The 22,723-nt window shown below is 54.9% G+C and overlaps 2 protein-coding genes and 1 long non-coding RNA gene across 4 annotated transcripts in view; 1 reads left to right on the top strand and 2 right to left on the bottom strand.

Annotated features, from left to right (window-relative positions):
* The window catches only part of RASSF4 (Ras association domain family member 4), a 32,590-nt gene extending 10,520 nt beyond the window's left edge, over positions 1–22,070 (top strand). Inside the window, exons 3-11 of one of the 2 annotated variants that reach the window (XM_058697056.1) lie at positions 2,067–2,142; positions 11,347–11,489; positions 12,792–12,883; positions 13,566–13,723; positions 17,267–17,368; positions 17,654–17,705; positions 18,221–18,342; positions 19,192–19,289; positions 20,562–22,070. In XM_058697056.1, the coding sequence (XP_058553039.1) occupies positions 2,067–2,142; positions 11,347–11,489; positions 12,792–12,883; positions 13,566–13,723; positions 17,267–17,368; positions 17,654–17,705; positions 18,221–18,342; positions 19,192–19,289; positions 20,562–20,622 (904 nt within the window). In that variant the 3' untranslated portion in view covers positions 20,623–22,070. The remainder of the gene's footprint in view (positions 1–2,066; positions 2,143–11,346; positions 11,490–12,791; positions 12,884–13,565; positions 13,724–17,266; positions 17,369–17,653; positions 17,706–18,220; positions 18,343–19,191; positions 19,290–20,561) is intronic. The other variant, XM_058697057.1, reaches the window with a different exon arrangement.
* On the bottom strand, positions 221–4,656 carry LOC131493021 (uncharacterized). Its single transcript, XR_009252398.1, has 2 exons — positions 2,427–4,656; positions 221–2,346 (listed from the first exon to the last, which is right to left on the bottom strand). It is a non-coding gene; the product is annotated as an uncharacterized LOC131493021 (long non-coding RNA).
* Positions 7,504–8,999, bottom strand: DEPP1 (DEPP autophagy regulator 1). The gene is made up of 2 exons (XM_058697058.1): positions 8,759–8,999; positions 7,504–8,184 (listed from the first exon to the last, which is right to left on the bottom strand). Exon 2 carries the CDS (start codon positions 8,156–8,158, stop codon positions 7,532–7,534), a length of 627 nt encoding a protein of 208 aa, XP_058553041.1. The 5' UTR covers positions 8,159–8,184; positions 8,759–8,999; the 3' UTR covers positions 7,504–7,531.
* Positions 22,071–22,723: the final 653 nt, after the last annotated feature.

Below are 22,723 nucleotides of genomic sequence, written 5' to 3'. Positions count from 1 at the left end.
CACTTCTTTCTGAAGCCTGGCACCCTGGAGATCAAGGATCTCTTTGGGTTGAGGGTTTGACCCCTGCCCCCTCAGGCCCGCAAAAGCAGGAAAGCATGGCCATGTCCGCTGTGACTCTGCACAGATGGCATTTAATTTATTCAAAAGCTAGAGCAATACTAATACTCTTATTGTGTCAAACAGTTTGGGGAAAAAAATAAAACTCAAAATAGGTTTAGAGTTGTTCTTGAAAAAAGCCTATTTTATTGACATGATGAGTTTTTAGCTTGGCTTATTTTCAATTTTATTTACTCCGTCTTACCATAAAAAAAAATGCTTGGAGTATTTATTCAAATGTATTTCTGCACTAACGTAAGTTTTCATTTTTCTCTTGCTTTTTGCGTGCTGGGTCCAAATATTTTCTAGATTTGGGCAGCTCCTATTTGCCTCCTTGAAGAAAAGCCAGCCTCCTAGCTTTTGCTGAGCTGCTTCCTGGGTCCTCCAGTTAGACACCTGAGAAAACAGACAGCATCCCATTCACAGTGCTGCCCATACTCTCACATTCCCGGTTTAAATTTTATAATGAGAATAACAGTAGGTACGCCTGGGTGGCTCCGTTGGTTGAGCAGCTAACTCTTGACTTCAACTCAGGTCATGATCCCAGGGTCCTGGGATGGTACAGCCTGCTTAGGATTCTCTCATTCTCTCTCTCTCTCTCTCTCTGCCTCTCTCCCCTGCTTGCTCGTTCTCTCTCTCTGTCTCTCTTTCTCTCTCTCTCAAAAAAATATAGTTTTGGGGAAAGTCATAATAATAGCCATAACGTGATTAATTTCAGGTGTATATATCCTAATAAGTTTATGTTCAGCATTGATACACCTACAAGCACAGCGAATATGCAGCATTGACTCTTGCAATGTTAATGCCATAACATTAACTGAACCACAGGTGAATCACTTCCGTCATCAGTTACCGTCATCCCCACATCAGGCAGCACACCAGGGCACCAACGGCGGGTTTTGCTTATCCACTCCCTGGAGTGCTCCAGTGTCAGTGAAGGCACTGCCCAGAGAGGTTCTAAAGCGGCCCCGGCCAGCAGGGGAGTGACTTCCACGTGTGGCCGCCAAGCACGTGACTTACGGGCGGAGAAGTACAGTTAATATAAAAGACAGGTGGCAAGGACATATTACGAAATACAATAATGAACAAGATCTCGTTAATAACGTTTATGTAAAACGTTCATATATTAATACGAAATACAGGTGGCAAACACTTATTACAAAATAAAATAATGAATAAGGCCTCATTCATCATGTTCATATTGATTACATGTGGACATGAAAATATTTTAGATATATTGTGTCATAAAATAAAATGCATTATGAAAATTAATTTCACCTGTTTTGTTTTCCTTCGTGATGTGACCGCTGGAAGGGTTAAAAGCACACGTGTGCCTTGCATTTCTTATCTGTTGGACTGCACTCCCCGGCAGAGCCCAGCTTGGGCGCAGGGACCGGCTTCTATCCGCTAAGGCTTCCCTTTATTCTGGGGAGAAGGAGTTTGGGCAGAGTGGCCTCCCTCAGACCTTCGGGATCTTATCGCACAGCTGTCACCTTCACCTCTTGGTCAGACCTCCAGAAAGCCAGGATGAGGAAGAGGCAGACACCCCTCATGATGCCCCCAGAGCAGCCACACCAGGCACTCACAGGAAGTAATATTGGTGGGGGGGGGAGCCGAGGGGGGAAGCAAGAGTCTTTCAAATGCCAATAATCCAATCCCGGGGGATTTATTGAGGAAATGACTCAGAAGTAAAGTACAGGGAGATGTTCGGGAACTCTTATCTGTGATAGTGAAAGCATGCAAACACCATTTGCACAATTCTATGGGCCGTCTGTGAGCTCACTTCCTTCTTTTCCCAGCCCTACACCTTACACAAGGTCTGTCATGTGGAAACCTCTAGAAGACTAAAAGGCATGTGTCTGATGGCAGAGTCTAGTCTCTAAACTGATTATGTGTGGCTGGAGAGACCAGTATCGTCACGTCCCAAAGCCTGCCACGCCCCAAGATTATATGTGTGTTTACCTTTTTAGGTCGGAGCTCTTAAGCTTGCTAAAAACTTACAACTGCTACCACGAGGGCAGAAGCTTTCAGCTGAGACATCGAGAGGTAAGGCCAGTTTCTCTTCTTTATTCATAGGTCACCGTTTATCTTGGATTGCTGAAGACAGTCCTGGTTTATACCTGCTATTCCAGGGTCATTATTAAGACCTTTCCCTTCACTCTGAGAAGTGTCCCAGTTAGGATAATGAAGTATGAGGCCGCCCATCTTCTGAGTTAGAGACCAGGTTACCAGCTCTCTCTCCCGGACGTCCTGTAAGGGGTGCTGAGGGTCAGAGCGTCCCCTCCCTCTCCCTCCCCCAGCAAGAGTTCAGAGCAGATGGAAATAATCACCTGCAGTTCTTCTCCTTCCACCTGAGATTTTTGCCTACGTGAATTGCCAGGACCCTGGAGACTAAAATCTTTAAGACCGCACAGCCAGTCCCTTCTGTGCCCAGCCCACAGCACAAATAAGGAACTCAGCACAGGGCTCGGGTTTGCCCAAGTTCACAGGGCAATCAAGAAGTGGGCGCAGTCTCTGTGGTTGCCAATCAGAATAGACATCAGAGAAGGCTTGAAACGGAGGAGAGCTCCCCAAAAGATGCTCACGTAGCTGGGCAGGTCAGAACGGGAGAAACAGGGCAGGCGTGGGGAGTGGAGGACTCGAGAGCACGTGCTGTCTGCAGACGCTGTCGCCCTGCGGACCGAACCCGTTGCTGCTGTGCAGGAAGATGGGCTCCAGGGAGCCAGAGAAGTCAGACATCTGGAATTTCATGTGCAATTTCCCAAACCTCGAAACATCAAGCGGGCTAAACAAAACACGTCCGTAGGTGAAACGCAGCCCAGGCCAGGCTACTGTCACACAGCTCCGGAGCCTGGAGGGGAGGGAAGCAGCTGGCTCCCAGTCCAGGCAGCACTGGCCTGCCAGTAGTGCGACCTAGAATTGCACCAACCTCGCACGCCACCTCCCCTGGACCCGCCGCCCTGCACAGGGCCTGGGGCCAGCCCTGACAGCTTGTCTCCCAGCCCCTCTGCACTGTTCCTTCGCTCCCGCTCTTCTTTCTGCAGAGCAGCCTCTCTGATACGCGTCTTATCGGCCACTTACCCTGCTCTGTACTGCTGCTGGAAGGGCTCTGATGCCGCCGCCCTGCTATCTCTGCTTTTGCTGTTTCTTTTCTTGCCGCCCGGCTTCGTGTCCCCCGGCCAGGCACGGTGTAGCACCTGAGCACAGATGCTGGGTGACTAACCGGCAAGTGCAGGCCCAGGGCAAGCTGAGATGAGTCCCGAGCTCCAGTGTGCTGGACAGTTTAATCTATGCTAAGCGAGGAGTTGGACCCACTTCAGTCCTTGTGCTGGAGGCATGCGATGGGGTCTTCTGGCTGCACCCTGCTTCTTAGCCCTGGGCCGTTCAGTGATTGCTGTAAGACCCAGCAGCTCTCAACAGGTGGTTTCTGCTCAGCAGCCTCAAAGTCACCTGGGAACTGGCTAGAAATGCAAATTCTTATCACCCTCCTTCCCCCAGGCCTCCTGACTCAGAAACTCTTTATCTTCCCAGCTGTGTTTTAACAAGCCCTCCAGGGGATTGCGATGAAGGCCAAGTTTGAGAACTGCTACTCTTAGAGTTTGGTCTTGACTCTTGGGATTCCCCAAGACAGTCCCCTCTGTAGGAGCAGTTGTGTGGGGAGCAGGGCTGGGAAGCCCCAAACCTGTGCCCTGTGTTTGTGTGTGATGGGACAGGCCACGTGGAAAAGTGAGAGACCCAAAAAGGGGAAGAGGTATTCTCCACGGGCCCCCGTGGTAAGAAGTTAACGCCCCGCAGTTGGGGATTTTCATGTTCCTAACCTAAAAAAGGTATGAGGACCTGACGTGATCTCCCCGGAGCCAGAAAGCACCTTGCAGGAAACTTCCACAGCCTTAGCCATCAAGGGGATGCCAGCCTGAGGGAGTATGTGTCTTCGGGAGGTGATCGCCACTATAGAGACGGGCTGTAGGCCTGGGCAGCACCGAGTTCTGATGCTGAAATGCATGACTGGTTCCTGGACACCAAGGGCCTAGCGACCCACCCACCACCCGGTGTTCAGGCCTCCGCCGTTTCTCGGAATGCAGCCCCGGGACCTCCTGGACCTCGGAGAATTCCCAGTTGCAGGCACTTGCACTGTGGGGCCACCCCAGGCCGGCTTCTCCTCAGGGGTGGGGCAGACAGGCACCAGGCACTTTGCCTCCGACTCCCTTCTCACAATACAAGAGCTTTGTGACATCAGAATGGCCATTTTCCAGACAAAGAGATTGAGGCCTTCAGAGTTGAAGTCTCCAGCAAGGTAAACACTGCAGCAAGTGGAAGGTGCCAGCGTGGCTGCAAGGCGTGGGCGCCGAATTTGTAACACAGCAACAGCATTACCAGCATTAAGCTTTGAGGGGCCTCGGGGATGCAGGCAGCTGCTTGTCACCTTCAATCAGCAAGCTAAGGGGCCTTCCAGCTACCAAGGGGCTCAGCACAGGCTGCGCCCTCACAGAGCCATGTGGGGCCCAGAAGAGACCTCCCCCCCCACCCATTGTCACTAGGTTTCCCCCAGAGCAACTGTGGCCTGACTGCCACAGTTTGGGGACACCCCCTCTGCCACCGTCTCCTCGGGGGTCCAGAGCCCTTGGAGAGATGAAGTGTGTCAGGGAGCAGGGGCCACGCCCTAGGTCAAGTGTTTCCCTGTGAACTCTCCCCCAGCTTCCAAAGGGCAAAGGAATCCCCACTCAGGAGGCCCAGGCATCGGCTTCCTCTATTGTATTATAAACTTTGCTTTTGGATACTTTTGCTTGTATTACAATGAAGAGCTTGAGCAACCTGGAGCCATCTGTGCCTTTTGAAAGATAGCAAAGCATTTTAACCAGGCTGGGTGGCTTCTTGAGAGAAAAATGGACCACCTGGAAATACCAGTGGGTAAATATATCGCTGTGATGAAAAGCAGGACCCTTATGTCGTGCAGGGGCGTGTGGCCCCCTCAGGGAGCCCGCCTCTGATGCTCCCCCTGGTGGCCGTGAGCACGCACAACACCCAGTCCCCATCCTTGGCGCCAGGCTCCTGGGCAGGGGAAGAAAGGGGAGGAGCATGCCTGGGCTCAGGGTCTCTGTCTCTCCCAGGGTGGGGAAAGTCAGGATCCCCTTCCCTCTTAAAATGACCCCCCCTTCCTCTAAGGCCTGGAGGCAGAAATGACAGGCAGTTGACAGACCACTGGCACCTGGGGTGAGTACTCTGCCGTGGACGAGTTCCCCTGAGAGCTCCAAAGCGCTTGCCAGGCTGCCCCCTGTTCAGGTCATTGTGTCCTTTCCCACTCCACTGGTGGCTGTGGGGAAGAGACTTCTCCATAGGACCCCCATCACAGGGACTCTCTCCTAGGCTGTTGTGTCTCATGGGAAGCTTGGAATAATGCCAGAAACCCCTTCCCCCGGCCCTTTATTCTTTTTTTGGTGGGGGGACACCTTCTGAAGATATCATTAGCTTCTTTCATCTCAGTACACATTAGCAGAGGAGCCAGAGCCCTGTATGATGTCCCAAATGCAGCCACGTGGTTTTGAGCGTGGGGAGAATTGGCCAACCTCACTCATCCTTAGTTGCCTCCCTCTGACCCTGGTTCACACAGCTTCGTAGAAGGGACTACAGCGAGGCAAGCCCAACCCCTGTGGGCACCAGCCAGCACCCACTCCCAGGTCAGCCCTCCCCGCCGCCTCCTACGGATGCTCTGGCTGAAGGCTGCCCCACACTTATTTGCCAGCGAAGGTCAGGGACCAGCAGGTTGTGGCAGATGCAGGCATTCGTATATGCTGTTTCTAACTCCATCTCCAAGAGTACGTGCCCCATTTCCCAACCCTGTGGGGTGTGGAGGGCAGGGTTGGTGACCGCATCTTACAGATAAGGAAACTGAGTAAATTACTTGTCTGAAACTTTTCAATGTATGGTTTACATTCTGCCTCCCCACTCAACACACATAAAAGAGGGCAGATAGGGACGCCGGCTGGCTCAGTTGGTTTCGGCTCAGGTCATGATCCCACGGTTTGTGAGATTGAGCCCCACGTCGAGCTCTGTGCTGATGGCAGGGAGCCTGCTTGGGGTTCTCTCTCTCTCTCTCTCTCTCTCTCTCTCTCTCCCTCTCTCTCCGCTCCTCCCCTGCTCCTGATTGCTCAGTGGCTCTCCCTGGCTCTCTCGCTCTCAAAATAAATAAACTTTTTTAAATGTTTCAAAAAGAGGGCAGATAAACATTTTTAAAGTGAAAAGCAATTTTAAAACAGAAAAAAAAAAGTAGGAAGGGAAGAGGAAAGGAAGAAAATAGTTTGATAGCCCACAGAAGAGACAGAGGACACTGAAGCAGGCTGTGAACTTGAATGTGGCCCCAGCTCTGCCCTCCTCCTCTCCCCTCTGTCCCTTGAGCACTGACCAGGGTCAGCCAGCTCTGACCTGGCCGAAGGGAGCAGGGTAATGGGTCCTCAGGCCTGATTCTTTTGAGTTCTCTGATGCCTCACCTGCCTCTGAGGAAGGAGACCCTTCCTCTCCCCTATTCTTCACCCTCACCTCCTTCCTTGCCAGACGCCTCCAGGCTGGAGGACCCAGGGCTGGCCCAGACCTTAGGTCATGTGAAGTGAGGCCCTGGCCGCTAGACCTGCCGGAGAGCAGGGCTCTGGACAACAACCTGCACTTTGGCCCCACAGCTGAGAAGCCCCCTGGGTGGAGGGAGGGATGGGGACAGTGAGGACGGAGCCACCTGGTCTGCAAGCTGAGCTGGTGCAGGTTCTGTCTCAGCCCTCAGCATGGACAACACACCCCCAATGACACAACAGGACTTGTGAGCTGGAGCCACTGAGATACCCCCAGGTACCCTGGTGATAAGTTCCCCCCAAACCCGAGCAGGCACATTTGGGGAAATGCTGTTTTCTCTTGGGCCACATGGAGCACAGGCTCTGAGGGTGGGAGCCAGGAGGCTGACTCTGGAGTGCCCAGGGCTTCACTCTGAAATCACCATGGGGCTGAGACCTTTGCTTCTTACCTGCCACCGACCTCATTTCCCCACCCTGAAGCCACCACATAGACAGTAGCTGCTCCGAGTATGGGCTTACAACACACCCCCCATGATGCATGTGGGTTTTATCCCACTTACTCATCAGAAACAGGTCCCTTTAATTACCCCATTCTACCCATGAGAAAACCAATGAACAGAAACATTAAGTCACTTGCCCAAGGTGATCATCCAGCAAGGAACAGTGCGAGCGGGGTCAGTAATACCACATCATGCCAGATAGGCTGTTCTCACTCTTCAGAGGAGGGGGTCTCGCTATGAAATGCCAAGGCGGGCAGCCCCTGCAGAAAGGTGTCTCCCTCTCAGAGACCTGCCGGGGACAGTGCCCACCGCAGGGGAAGAGGGCCAGAAGGTGACACAGACCAGCGTGCTCTATACAGAAGCCTTTATTGGGAGGGATCAGAGTTCATGGATCACCGGGAGGTGCAAATAGAGAGTTCTGAGGGTGCTGCCGTGGCGGGGGGGTGGGGGGGAGGCTGCAGTCCCACAGAGTGGCTTGGAAGGCCGGGAGCCCTGGTGCCGGTCCCTTGAGGGCCTTGCCAGAGAGTGCCCCTGCACCCTGGCGTCACAGAGTCTCCCTCCGGGGGTCCCTCGGGCCTTGCCACCATCCATCTGTCTCTGTGGACCCCAGGGGTCAGCAGAGGAGCCAGTCCGCCTCGGTGGGTCCCTCCTACTTGGCTGCTTTTCCTGGGACTCCCCATACAGCCAGTCCAGGGGGTCAGCAGCACCATCCCTGGGCGGTGCAGGCTGCTGGCCACTGAAGCGGGTAGTAATGTCCCGTAGGGACTCAGTAGGGCAGCTCATCTCAAAGGCCTGGGCTGGCTGGGGCGGTCTGCCGAGTTGGGCCCTGGCTGTGGCCGCGTCCAGCACTGAAGTGGGCCGTGCCAGCTGACAAATGGACTTCACATAGTCATCCAGGCTGGGGGAGGCCAGGGGTTCCTGCCCAGGCCCCCCGGGCGGCATCTCCTCCGAGGTCTCCCGAATTGTGGGCAGGTGGGCCACAGGAACCAGTAGCCGGGACCTCATGGCTGCCGGCGATGGGGAGCAGTACCCTGTTGGTGGACAGAGGACCAGCGGTGAGCGTCTGCCATCCTGTCACCCCTCCTGTGTCCCCTCCCTCACCTGAGAGGCTGCCTAGGTGAATCATGGGCCTGAGAGCAGAGTGAAGTCTGCAGCCCCAAGCCCAGGCTCGGATCTCCTGGACTCTCCCTTTCCTGCTAACCCTGGACACCGTGTGCTTAAGAATCTGTCATTCCTGTAGTTTAAGAACCTATACAAATAAGAGAACCCGGCCTAACGGACTGGAGTCAGAGGGAACCTGGGAGTAAAGCCAGTCTCTGCCAGTTCCTGACCTGGGGACCTATGGCAGGGTCACCTCTCCAAGCCCCCCCCCTTACCCGTCCATAAAACAGGGTTATAAATACCCGCTGGAAAGGATGTAAGAAACACATGGAATGACCCTACACGTGAAATCTCTTTTCGAACGGGACGCCCTCTGCAGCTATTAGCCGCTAACCGCATCCCCTGGTCTCTTGTAGCCAGTGAGGCTGTGTAGGTCCCTGCCCTTGAAGAGAAACAAAACCTTTCCATTTTATCTCAAACCAGAAGGAAGTTGCTCCCTCTTACCTGTAGCTGAGGGAACGTGGGGAGAGCAGGGATGCCGGATGAGCAAGGACAGTCCTTGGGAAGACCCACAGAGCTCAGGGTGGAGGGCTGGGGGCCCAGCCGGCTGAGTCCCGCGTCCCGCGTCCCGCGTGGAATGTGGGGACAACTGGCCCCTGTCCGGAGCGCTGGCCTCCGGGAGCCGTCTGGTGAACCTGGAGGTGTGGCAGTTGCTTTTATACTTTTCCACCAGCCATCAATTACTGTCACGAGGGCCAAAAATAGCAGTGCACAGGAAGGCTTTGGGAGGAAAACAGCCGGGTGGGGCGGGGTTTGGCCCAGCAGCCAGCCTGGAGCTACAGGAGGCCCTGGGGGATGTTTACTCTACAGGGCAGGGGAGGGAGGGAGGGAGGGGCACCATTCCTGTGGAAGAGTGGAGTAGGGGCGAGTGGAATAAGGGTGAGGGAGTGGAGGGCAGAGGGAGGAGTAGGGGGCTCCAGTAAGGAGGAAGGTGTTCGCTAACACCCAGAACTGAGGGTACACAATGACTTCCTGACTTACGGAAACATGAGGCCTTGGAACAGCACATTCTAGTCCTGCCTCTGTCTGCATGCACTTCCCCACCTGTGTGGCGAGGGCTGCCCAGAAGCCCGGAGGTCCTCCTCTGACCTTGGTTTCCTCTGATTTGACCAGAGACAGCTGCAGACTGACGGGGCCTCCCCTCCATTCCATAGGGGGCAGGCTGAGGGACAGTGGAGTCGTGGTGGGGGGACAGCGTGGGGGCTCATACGCGGCCCATGCAGGGACATAGGGCCAGCAGTCCCCAGCACAGCTGACCCCTGACCTGGGAGGCTCTGCTCTGCTTTAGCTCCTTGCTTCCAGCCCCAGGGCAATTCCCCCTGCCTCCTTCCCTGCCAGCTCTCCAGAGCCTTCCAATGGCATATCTGAAGCTTCAGCCTCAGCGTGTCGGGCCCCACTGCCCTGCTCCAGCCGTGCTCTCTTTTCCTCCTGACTCTCATACCCAGCACCTGACTGGTTTGATCTCCCTTCACCCGGGTCAGCCGGGCCGGCAGGCATGGGTCTCTGTGAACAGACATGCTGAGGTGTTTTAGGTGGGGCAGCAGCTCAGAGGAACCCCACTTTGGGTTTCCTTACTGCCCCCTCTAACTCCAGTGAATCAATCCAGTCTCTCCTTTGTTGGGAGGGTTAGTTACCTATCTGTGACTGTGAAACATCAGTGGTTATCAAAAATCACTCTGGTTTGTTGTTGTTGTTGTTTTCTTTTTTAACAAGTAGTGCAAGGCCATTCCAGAAAGCTGTGTGTACTTTTGATAACCTTGAACAAAGTGGAACTGTTTTCTCTGTGGATGGCGGAGTGTTTTAAGCGATGACTAACTTAGTATGAAGTCAACACTGCAGGGCACATCCCCCGTAAGTCCTTCCAGGGATATGAAGAAGTTTCTACAGGGTCCCTTCTTCTTGCAAGGCTTCCCATGCCTATAAGGAGAAAGAAATGGAATTTGTGAATCTAGAGTGATGTTCAAGATAGCAATGGGAGAATGATGTTCAAAGTTCACTGCCCAAAGGCTGGTATCAAAGCAGATTAGGAGCCTGGAGCTGGGAGGACCACACCTCTGGGGAAAATAAGGCCGAGAAGAGTTCAGACAGATGCTCTGAAGCAGCCTGGCCAGGCACACGCGTGGGGGCCGTTAGGCTGGGCACGAGGAGCCTGGAGGTGGTCGCGCATACATAGGAGCCTGAACTAGGTCGGAAACAGAATCAAAAAGACCTGAGGGGTGTGAGTGGCACCCCTGAGACCTGAGGGCACTCGCTGAGGGTGCCTCTGGAGGGTTCTGACAACGAGGACCTCAGAGTCTGGCGGAAGGACACAGAATGAGAGCTGTTGTAGACCTTCCAAGTGTTCGTGCCAATGGTGAACCATGGGACTGGCTGTGTCCAGGTGGTGAGGAAAGCAAGACTGGCCCTCGGGAAAGAAAGCAGCTTGGAAATATGGGGGTGGGTCTGGCCCACTCGAGTGGTTACTGTGGCAAATGGCGGCAGTGTGGGGAGAAGGGTGAGGCTGAGACCCAGCACTGAGGACCAGCAGGGAATGGAATCCAGCGCCCTGCACATGTTCGCAGCAGGACCTGGTGACCGTGGGGCCTCCTTCCCAGGTGCAGTGTGGGGGGAGGGGTGTGGGAAGGCTCTCTGCTTGGCACTGGTGTCACTGTGGCCATGCTTCTCTGGAACATGTTTCCTTACTCCTGTGTGGACGTGCTTGCTGGATAGCGGCTGGGTTCCTGTGGGACGCCTGACTCAGCCGCTCTGTCCCAGGCCGTGCCCCTGGCCAGACGAGAGCTGAGCAGTGAAAGGGCACGCCCCAGGTTTCCTCTGGTCAGTCACATGGCCTTACGCCTTGGAGCATGTAGAGGCTTGTGTACCGTCCCCCTGGGGAGAACCCCAAGGAGGAGAGCATGTGTTTGCGGCCAAGAGTGTGCAGGGCGTCCTGTGGATGACAGGCTGGCCCTTACGGGGGCTTGGGGGAGGGTGGGCAGTGACCCCCGAGGAGGGCCGCCCTGGGGACTGAGGCTAACCTGTGTCGGTCCCCACAGGAGGAAGGCGCTTTGATCATTGAGGGACTTCTCAACATTGCCTGGGGACTGAGGCGGCCAATCCGGCTCCAGATCCAGGATGACAGGGAGCGAGTGCATCTCTCGGCAGCCTCCTGGACGCCTGGACAGCCCAGCTGCCACCTGTGAGTGCCGGGATGGCTGAGGCAGGGCCAGGGGGCCTCCCTGACAACTGTTCAACCCCGCTTACTTTTCGAGAGGTTCGGGGGCCGGGGTCCTCAGTCTCAGGGCAGAAGCCCTGCTCCATCATGGGGCACATGAGAGCACAAGCCAGCCTTAATCCTTGTCACCCCGCGACTGCCTGAGCCCATGGCCTCACCTGCCAACAAGTGATCTTTCTAGATGATGACCAAGTCACCTCACTCTTGGAGAATTTTCCAGACTCCCATCACCTCCAGTTGTGTTTTTCATACATTCACGGGAACGACCTTATCTGCAAGGAGGCAAGCTACAGCCAGGGGGCTCCCCCCATCCTGGACAAAATGAATGTTTTTTGGCATCTGTTCTAGCTCAGAAATTCACACAGATTTCACCTCTCACTGCTCTGCTTTTATTTTAATATCAGAATTTGTTTTTATAAATGTACTTGGACTCGATACCAGATTTATCTTAATATCAGAAATACGTTTTAATCGTGACACAACAGGTCCCTATTTTATTGCTTAGTGGACATTTGCCTCCTCTTGCCCTGTCACCCCCAATAAAGGGCAGTTGGCTGCTGTGTTTTGCTTGCTCCTGCCTATAATGAATCCTTCTGAGAGGCAGAAATTCAAAACTTTCTCCCCTTCGAAAATTCAAGTACAGGTGCTGTTCTGAGGGCACTGAACACCACCCCCCACCGCCGCCCCGTTGCACCCCATGCAGACTTAGAGTATAGCATTTGGACGGACTTCTTAGAAAGGCTGCTAGTGCGATTCATGCGTCCCACTCCCTGGGGTAAAGCAGCCACGTGAGCAGACAGACAGCAGGACCCTCAGAGGCCCTTCTCCAGCCTGGCACCAGCTACCCTCGCTTGGAGTCCACCCTGCCCAGAGGCCCAGAGGTTAGCCCCTCAAGGTTGCCCCTGCCCAACACTCCGTCGGGCCTGAGGGAAGCCCAGAAGGCCCGCTCAGCGCTTGGCCACAGACAGCGCCTCCCCAGTCTATGCCTAGGAGTGCATGGGCACCGCCTGTGTCCCTGTGTCTATGCAACAGGGACAAGCTCACTCGGGTCAACGGGCCCGACTCCCTCTCCTTCCAGCAGACACCATGGCACTTCTTTGCTCTTCTTTTAGTATTTTGCATTAACTCGGTGTGAAATCCAGCCTTACCTCAGCCTACCCTGCTTCTCACCTTTGTCCCGTCCACAGAGGCATCCATCCTTGTCTCTCTAACTTGAGCTACTTCTCTCTGTCAGCAGCTCTGTGAGCACCATGATTGTCTTTTCAGAAAGGAGCCGCTTCTTCAGGAAGGCAAGGTCGCTGCCCAGGAGGCAAACGCTCAGACAGTGCACAGCACCGAGAGTTCCAGAGACAGCTCAGGTAAGTGGGGCCTCAAGCTACCCAGGACCGTGTCTCACTCAGCCCGGGTAGGAGCGGAGGGGCTTGGGTCAGGACTGTCTCCGAAGGACAGCTTTATGGAGGGGCACAGGATGGCTTCACTTGTCTTCAGGAACAACACTTGGCTGAATCCCTCCTCAGTATGAGGTAGTCTCATCAGCTCCTCATAGCAAAGGAAGCAGAGGCTTGCAGAGGTGACATTATTTGACATAATTTGCCTGAGTCCCCTGGACCGTGCTGCATTACAGAAAGGAGACATCAGTAGCGGGCATGGTGCCCTCCTGGCCCTGCGAACCTCTGGGACATCTTCACACTCTGGGGTCCAGACTGCTCTTCTGTCCCTCTCGCAGTCAGGGCTCAGAGGGTTGGGACAGGGCCGCCAAAGACCTACCCTGAGTGCCCAGAGACAGAGGCCCACACCACGGCCATGTGGTGTGGTGACACAGGTCATCCTGCCTGGGGGTCACCTTTCCCGTCTGCAAAGTGGGCATCACCCGAGCTGAACCCCAGCCTCTGTCACAGCAGCAGCATTCACATTACTGTCTGCTGTAGCGTGGTGCCACCACAAAGCCCCAGGAAGCCAGGTCCCATGCACGGCAGCACAGCAGGTCTCTGGACCTGTGCACCACCGGGAACCAACTTTCTCATTCATTCCTCCCTGCAGAGCCCGTGGAGGAGGATGAGGAGACCCCACAGCTGATGCGGACCAAGAGCGACGCAGCCTGTGTGATCCAGAGGAGGCCCCGGTCCCGCACGCCTGGCGAGGCCCAGAGGATCCGGCGACATCGGTTCTCCATCAACGGGCACTTTTACAACCACAAGGTGATGTCCCAGCCCGGCCTCTCCCCTGGGCCCTGAAGCTGAGGCCACGGGGAACCAGCCCCCAGCCTGCACGGGTGCAACTGTTGGGCTTTCGCTAGGCCAGGCCGCACCGAAGTCTTGTCAGAGTTCACCGTCACCCTGGCCCTGTGGACCGGGGTGGTCGTATCTGTGTCCTTATGGGGGGATGGGCTCAGGAGGAGAAAGAACTTGCCCAAAGTCACATCAAAGTAGCATTCAAAAAAACAAAACAAAACAAAACAAAACAAAGCATTCCACCTGGTGACCCCAAAGCCTGTGTTGTTTTGTTTTGCTTACCACATGCTTACTCACTGTCCATCCATTTTCATAAGTTGCATGGATTTTTGGAAAGCAATGCCATGTTTATGTCTGATGAGGCAGTTTTCTATGAGGTTTCCACCAGAGCTCAGCTGATGGTTTTGTGGGAACATGACGTGTTACTGGCATTCTTACAGGGCAGATTAGCCCCCTCGGTTGAGGTGCGCCCAGAGGCATGTGCTCCTGTGTCCCAGAGAACCTGCCCTGCTCCTGGTTCCCAGCACTTAGCCTTTTGTCCGAGTGCGCATTGTACTGACCCTAGGAAGAGATCTCCTTCCCCAGATGACATCAGTCCCTAAACAAACCGAAGTGTAAAAGGAGAAGTTGATTGTTGCTATAAATGGCATGAGTGGCAGTGTGGGTGAGGCCCCGGATGGAGTGTCCCGTAACGGGGCCACATCCTGCAGCGCTGCGAAATGGAAGCAGGGGTTTCCAGCTGAGGCAGCTGCCCGTCTTGATAGGCAATGACTCATGGGAGGGGGAGGGGGCCTGGCAAAGGCAGGTCTCAGGGTCAGATCTCAAGAACGGTTACACAGTTGAGGCCTGCCAGGAGCCACTTGAGTGCTCTGGGGGCACCCTGGACTTCGGGGTGAAGAATTCAGCAAGGCAAGCTTGTTGTCAGGACCCGCCTTCCACTCTGTGCTGGGTTGGCGGTGAGTGTTCGGGGTGACAATAGGTTATCTTTGCTAAGTGCAGGAAAACCCAGGACTATTTGAGAGTCAAGTTTCCTGAAAGGGCACAGGGGAGGTAGGGCTGAGGTTAAGCAGAGATTAAGAATGGTTTGGATTAGCCAGAGGACTCACAATCTGGCTTGGATATTCTTTAAATCTGGTTCCAAAGGGGGTTGGTCTGTAAGGCGTTATGTAAGCATATTAGATATTTATATGCTAGTTTAAGGAATTAGTCAAAAATTTTAAAAGAATATTTGCATGGGATTAGGCTCTTTGTATTTCTATATTCTTAAAAAAGGAAACTTTTGATCCATGACTCGAGGTACCAAAGAGTGGGGTTTATCTCCAGTACGTTTACCCCCCTCTTCTGAGAGAGTGACTCATCTCTAAGATGTGTGTCTGGCACATTAAGCCTTATTTTAGTCATTACAAATATCCCAGAGACACGGAGATCTGAGCACTCTGTATCCTTTAAAATGCACAGCAATGACCAGCGAGAGCTTTTGTCTCGGCCCATTGGAGCTGCTCGGGTGAGAAGGGCTCCTCAGCCAGCCCAACACTGAACCCACTAGCCTGTAATCCAGTCAGGGTGGCTCTTTCTCCCAGTGACAGATTTACCTACAGAAGGTGGGTTCCTTCTTCCAGGCAAACTGACTAAACCCCAGGACGTGAGCTAGTGTCTTTAGGAATGTTGGACAGTGGATTCCCATCTCCTGGCTGAGTAAGGGGCTCCCCCTCTCTCACCTTACTTACGATCCATTCAGAATCCGTGTCCTTAGAAATCAGGTGACACAGTATTTGAGTCACAGGCAGCAATGGGAGAAAAGAAGTTCCTAGAATTGACTTCCTGAGGCTGTTAGTTTGGATTTTCTTTCTGAGGACTGCACGCTATTACTTCAAGACTCCATCATTTTTCAAAACTGCTGTGATTCGCAGTGATGTTGACATGATTTCCAGACCGGGTTAAACTTGGTACCTGTCCCAGTGCTTTGCCCTGGGCTGTTGGATTCCAATGTGTTTTACCAGAGAGAAACCCTTGTGGTTAGAGATGGCAAAGATGGGAGCTTCGTTCCTACGTGGAGCTGGTCAGTGTCATCGTGAGAGAAGGCACCGGGCAGAAGCACTGACAACGTCTTGTTGACAAGACCTTTCTTCTCCTTGAAATGGCCTAACTCCTCCAGTCCGTATTTCTTGGGGACTGAAAGCCTATTCCGGCGTTCTGTATCTCCCAGAGTCATTCTACGTCTCAACTTTGGAGGAGGCAGGTCTGGATTTGAGTCTGACCCTGGTGCTTGGGGACACTGAGCAGGTCCTTCATACACCCGAGCTCCAGTTACTTGCTGGGGACAGCGGGGCTGGGACCACAGAGGAGGAATGTGCAAATTTGAATTTGGTGTTGGCAAGTGAGGAAGAGCTCACCTGGTGGGGGAGTGAGTCTCACAGGGAGGATCCAAAGCAAGGGCTTTCCAATGGCTCTGTCCTTTCTAGATGGGTGACCCTGACGGGCTACTTAACCTCTCCGAGCTTCGGCGTCCTTTCTTAAAAGGAGGACTAGTGACAGGTACTTCGAAAAGCTGTTGTAGGAGCCAATCAAAGATTTGGGATGAAATGCTAAGCAGGTCTATAACCTGGCTAGTGTTCATTGAGGACTATGAAGCCTCAGGCGATGCCCTGGTTGGCTGGATATATGGTGTCTCATAGGCAAAGGCAAGGAACATAATGTGAAGAGTCTGTGTGGCTGGACCACAGGGAGACGGGGAGAGAATCATCGTACCACATGTGTAAACAGTGAGAGGAGCTGTGGATGGTGCCGTTTGGGCCATGGGAAGCCTTCAGAGACTTTTAACAAGAACCGTGCTAAGAGACAGTGCTTCTCAAGTTGTCCTGTATGGAAAGCATCACCTGGCGGTTTCCTCAAAATGCGGGTTCTGATTCAGGAGGCTGGGGCTGGGAGCCAAGACTCTGTGCTAACGCAGCTGGTCCAGAACACACAGAGCTGCAAGGTGCTTGAAAGGTTGTTCCTTTGGGCAGCAGGGTGGAGAATGGATGGAAAGTGCTGAGATTGGACAGGAGAAAGGTGGGACACTTAGGCAGTGTAGACGGACAGCCTCTTCTCGGGCACTGCTGGGAGAATGGAGAGGAGTGGACGGATTCGAAAACTTTCCGTCTTAGAATCAACAGACACTTGGCAATTTGACTCAGAGACAGAGTGAGAAGGAGACTGGTCCCCCCCCCCCCCCCGCCCACCCACCCCCTGTGAAGTACTTCCATGGGACTGGCTCCTAGGATCAGAGAGCTGGCCCTGACAGCTTTGGAGGCATCTTTCTTTCAGTCCTCTGTTGCTACAGTTTCCCCAAGTGCACCCAGATGTGGGCACAGCTGTGTGTAGACCTGTGACCGGACAAGCACAGGTGTTCCCACAGCCCAGGTTCACCTGTCTCTCTGGACCACTTGGCTGACAGTGTGCCCAGACCCTGCCTGATGTCACTTCCATGTCCCTCTGGCCCTGCCCTGAACTCTCCGCCTCCCTCCACAGACCTCAGTGTTTACTCCTGCCTATGGGTCTGTGACCAACGTGAGGGTCAACAGCACCATGACAACGCTGCACGTGCTCACCCTGCTGCTGAACAAGTTCCGAGTAAGTCTGGCCATGAGCGGCCTTGCCCCGGGAGGCTGGTGGTTTGCTGTTTTGTTGGAGGAGGGTGCTGGCAAAGGCTGGGGAAGGTGCCCGTGGTTCTTGGGTAGAAGGTCTAGCAAGGTTTCCTGGACTGAAGCAGCATCTCTGGGATTTAGAGCAGGGAGAGGGGAGGATCCTTGGGGACTTGTGTGTGTAGCACTGGGGGTGTGGTTACTGCCAGGGATCCCTTTCTGTCCATCTTGTCCCAGAAAGCCGTGGTCTGACTGCCTATCACTGCCTGTACAGGTGGAAAATGGCCCCAGTGAATTTGCACTCTACATTGTTCACGAGTCTGGGGGTAAGTGTCTGCCTGTGCTTCCAGATCATGACAACAAAAGCCGCTGTCCATTTGGCAGGCTCAATGGCCGTGCTGCTTGGGCAGGGGGCCACGACGAATGCCTCTGCCAGGCCGAAACCCAGGCACCCTCGCTATGCCTCTCATAATCCCAAAGGAAGTCACCACCTCCAGCCTCGCTCAGTTGGGAGGGGTTGGGGGATGTGTGTCGGGGTCCGGGAGTTGGAGCTGAAGGTTCCCCCCCAAGTACGTTTGCCGAACCCGCACGGCCCTCTGTACAGTACTGGCCTCCCCATGGCCACTCTGCCCTCTCTGCTTCTCCCTCGGCTCCTGTTCCTCTCTGACCTGGGTCTTTGCTTTGTGCCACAATCACATGTCATTCCGGGCACCCTTCTCTTCCAAGCCTGGAGAAGATTCCTGGGCCCCCCGGACATCCATTTTCTACCAGATTCCCGGCCTGGAACAATGAGGGGCAGTACTAATGCCCCATGAATTTTGTAAATTGCCTTCTTTTTCAGAGCGAACAAAATTAAAAGACTGTGAGTACCCGCTGATTTCCAGGATCCTGCACGGGCCGTGTGAGAAGATCGCCAGGATGTTCCTGATGGAAGCCGACCTGGGCGAGGAAGTCCCCCACGACGTGAGTTGGGGCTGAGGCTCTGGGAAGCCTGCTCTTGAAGGAAGAGCTGGATGACAGCATGGGGGCCCCAAGGGCTCTGAAGGGCACCTTGGCCAGGCCCTGTCTCCAGGGGCCACACAGCTGTCCTCAAGGGCCCCAAGCCTGGCAGAGTGAGGGCTCCAGCCCTCCCTCCTCCTGTCAGTGACCACCAGCTCTAACAGCAGGCCTAGGGGAAAAAAGAAGTTGGGTCCTAGAAAACCATAGCCTGTGCTTTTCCCCTCGGCAGGTAGAAACTTTTCCTTTGTTAGAGTGTGTTTAGTTATTACCTTAAAGACCTACACAAGGGCTCCTTAACTAGGACCTACCCAGGGCCTGTGGAAGGGAGCCAGCTGGCTAAGTCTTACCACAGCCTGAGTCCTGGGCTAGGAGTGAGCACATTGCCAAACTCCCCTACACAGGAAAGGCCCATAGGGTTTGAACCCAAGGCAAAGGCCGGTGACCCTGTATCCCTCAGACCATTCACAGACTAGTGCAGATTCGTTCCACTGATAGAAACAGTGGTGTTCCCAGCCCCTCTCCCCCCCAACCCCAGAGAATACCCAGTGTGGTCCTGCTCTCTCTTGAATAATTTTCCTCACATCCAGCTTAACCTTTCGTCCCAGGGATGATAGTGGCCTGTGAGGTAAAAATGAGCCGATCCGTCCTCCATCCCAGAGCAGACAGAGTGCTGGGGTTGGCTGGGGAGGAGGGCAGCCACTTCCTTGGCTATAAGACATTGCCGGATTTGGCTGCCGTGGAAGCCACGAGGAAAAGAAAACACATGTCTGGCCTCTAATTGAAAGCACACTCAAATGTTCTTGGATTTTCTAGGTCGCTCAGTACATTAAATTTGAAATGCCGGTGCTGGACAGTTTTGTTGAAAAATTAAAAGAAGAGGAGGAAAGAGAAATAATCAAACTGACCATGAAGTAAGCAGCACAGAAGGAGCCAGTCGTGGGTCCTGAACACCAGGGCAAGCATGCAGGGCAGAGCACCCAGGCTGGGGCCGGGACAGCTCTCCCCTCGCCTTCCAGCCCTGGCTCCCCAGCTCCTCCCTCTGGCCCCCTGCTCAGTATTGACACCAAGATGGGGTGACAGTCTGCCAGAATGGCAGGCTGTGGTGCAAGCCGCCCATCTGGCCCCAGCACCTCACCAGCACGGGAAGGGCACAGCTGTTGAAACTGAGTGGGGGAGTCAGGCAGGAGTGTGGCTGGGTGCTGGGCCAAGGTAACGAGTTCTTCTGGTGACACAGCTCTGTAGGGGCAAGTGAGGAGAGGGCCTGCTCAGGGCGGTTTCAGCCTGGTCTGCACCTTTTGTGCTAGTGGGCTCTCTGAGCCTGCCCCAAAGCGGTGGCTGTTGGAGCTTTCTGTAACAGCCGATGTTTTCGGGCGCAGGGGACCCGGCCAATGGAAAGGTGAGCCGGCTCCTGGGGAAGATACATCAAGGCCCGGCTGGGCAAGGTTAGCCAAGATGCACAGCCCAGTGACTGGTCTGTCCCCCTGCAGGGTGGAGGGTGGGGCAGGGAGAGCACCTGGGGCATCAGCCAGGGCCAGGGCTGGAGTCCCCCTCCTTAGGAAGGGAAGGAGGGAGTCTGCTCACGGCCAGGGCCTGCGGTGGGGAGACTGCTTTGGATTCCGGTTTCTGGCTGAGTGATTTTTGGAAAGCCACGGCCCTCCCCACGCCCCGCGGGCTTCCGTCCATGCGGCGAGGCCTCTTCCGGCAGTCAGCAGAGACCCCCAGTCAGAGAGGACGGTCCACCGTGCAGTCTGCAGTGTCACTGTAGGGTTTTGGAGCTGGAAGGGGACCTGGGGAGCACCTGGTCAGTCTATTCAGTGCACGGAGAGGAAGCCGAGGCCTGAGGTGAGGAAGGTCGCAGCACAGGTCACTGACGAGCCTGGGCTTGAGCGCAGGCTTCCCGATCCCTGCCCTGCCACCTGTCCACTCCAGCACGCCCCTTTCGGAAAGGAACAGCGCGCTCTGCTTTTGAAGCCCAGCGGGGTGTGAGGCCCCGTCTGTCCGCTCCTCTAAGCCGGCTGTCTTGCAGGGTGTGGGCCTGGCTCCTCCCTCTCCTTGGTGGAGGAGAGATGACGGCTGCCAGCCGCGGGCCTACTGGCCCAGGCACCTGTGTGCTCCTTCGTTCTTCTCCCCTCTCCCTGTGTCCTCCCGTGTCAGCGAGTCCCCTTGACTGTGTCTCCCTCCAGGTTCCAAGCCCTGCGTCTGACGATGCTGCAGCGCCTGGAGCAGCTGGTGGAGGCCGAGTAGCCAGCCGGCACCAGCCTCTTCCGAAGCCTCCCACGGCCGGTGCGCACCGAGTGCCGGTGGCCAGGCCCTGATCGGTCACATTGACCGAGAGCCACCGGCTGAGGAGTCTAGCACACGTGCTTCTACATGTCTACCTGCCCGAGCACCATAAGTCCCGTGCCCCTGGCTCCTGGCTCACTCACAGGGCCCAGAGCCAGGCCTGAGGAGCCAGAAATTTGCCGGGTGGGGTGTCTGTGTGAGGCCTGCCTGCGCGGCAAGTAGCCCCGAAGCCGTGGCACTGGCCAGAGTATGGGGCTGGATGTCGCGGCCGGTCCTGTTCACGCCGTACCTCTCTGGCTCAGGAGAGCAGTACCCGATCGAGCCCGTGAGGCGTGCGCCCTGTCTGCTCTCCCCGGGCCTGGCCCAGGGTTTCTGCACAGCCACAAGCCCCCCACCACCTCATCCACGTGACCCACAAGATCCCCGTCTGCCCTCACCTCATGCAGCAGCTCCGGACTCTGCTGGGAAAAGCAGGGGCTGCTAGCAGACACGGGATGTGCCCTGTGTCCGGCCATCACTTCTCCACGGCATCCCTGGCCGCTCACCCCACGAGCCCCATGCAGCCTAGCACCCTGGCAGCAGAGGTCAGACCAGGAGTAAGACCATGAGCACACCATCTTCCCTCTGCAGCACTCACTCTTAACATCCTCAGTGAGACCTGAGGAATTCTTATAAGGAGCTTGCTGCAGGAAACATGTCACTTTGATCACATGGAGGAGGTGGCCCACGTGGCGTTGGAAGGGTGCCAGCCTGTGTGGAGCAGAGTCCAGGGGGCTGTGCGGGGGGCAGCCACGTGGTGGGCTCGGGAAGGCGATGGTCCGTCCCCATCGCGCTGTCCCATGGATGCCTGTGTGCCTCTTGCCCTTTCTGGTCTCTTTCTTCCACTCTCTACGCTTCCCATCAAAGGGGCACAATGAAGAAATGTGTATTTGAGGAGAAAGCGCTTTGAACCCCCCTGGGGCCAGAACAATTTGGGTTTGTCAGCTGTTGGAGAATTTCTGGAATGAACAAGAAGGCCTTTGCACAACTGTGCAACAGTTTACGTTGGTCATGTGAAGTGTTTGTCCAAACCAGAGCAAATTAAAGACAAAATTCTTTTCCCACTGGGGCCTGTGGATAGTGGATTTAAAGAGAAGAACTAGAGAGTCTTCCAGATATAAGAGAGATCCCAACTCTGCTCCGTGCAGTGGCTCCTTACTGGCCCCCATAAAGAGCAGAGCTTGGGAGCAGCCCTGTCCTGTGGATCCACTGTTCAGGGTGAACTTCGTGCCAGGGGTGCCCTGACCTAGTTCTGCCGTCACAGAGACATGCAGAGATGCCCCAGGGAGATCCCCTGCAGTTTCTGTCGTCTCTGTTCTCCTTTGGCAACATAATTTCACAGGTGCTCAATAAAGGTGTGCTGAAGTGAAGGAGTTAGGACCAAGCCTTCTTTTTGTTGTGTGTGTCCACCCTAACTCCCTGCTCGAACCTCTCAAATTTTATCCTACGATACGTGTGGCCAAAGTTGGCAAAAGAACCAACGCTGGGGGCAGCCCGCTGCTCTAGACCCCAACGTGACTCCTTCATTTCAGTGCACATCCTTGGGACTGGTGTGGGGCCTGAGGACAGAGGCAGCCAAAGGGCACAGAGAAAGAATCACTGATGGGGGTCTGTGGGCAGCCCGAATGATAAGCAAAGGGCCACCGTGATTTACAAAATCTTGGCATCAGGACCATAGGAATCTTCCAGGCAGGAGCTCAGATGGGATGGCAGCATCTCTACCTAAGAGAGGGTACAAAACAAATTAAACAGGCTCCCCCAGGTCGCTCTACTCCCCAACCCGTTATTGACAAGCTCAGGTCTAGGACAACCGCCAATCCATTGTTCAGCGGTAACTATGCCAGGCTTGTGCTCAGCCCTGGAGGGACAAAGACAGAGCCACGGTTCACCTCACCGGGAGGTGTTCAGGGGTACCCTCAATTGGAGAAGCAAGCTGGATACCCAGGAGGGTCAGGGGAACAGCAGAGCTGGACCAGAGAGGATAGAGCTGATCTAAGTCCCTGGAAGGAGGCCTGAGGCTGAG

The sequence above is a fragment of the Neofelis nebulosa genome, chromosome 13 (assembly GCF_028018385.1).
Source record: "Neofelis nebulosa isolate mNeoNeb1 chromosome 13, mNeoNeb1.pri, whole genome shotgun sequence".
Lineage (NCBI taxonomy): Eukaryota > Metazoa > Chordata > Mammalia > Carnivora > Felidae > Neofelis > Neofelis nebulosa.
This window is presented reverse-complemented; position numbering and strand designations above follow the sequence as displayed.

Coding starts and splice junctions, on each gene's coding strand:
- DEPP1 (XM_058697058.1), bottom strand. CDS start 8,158: ATGAGGTCCCGGCTACTGGTTCCTGTGGCCCACCTGCCCACAATTCGG.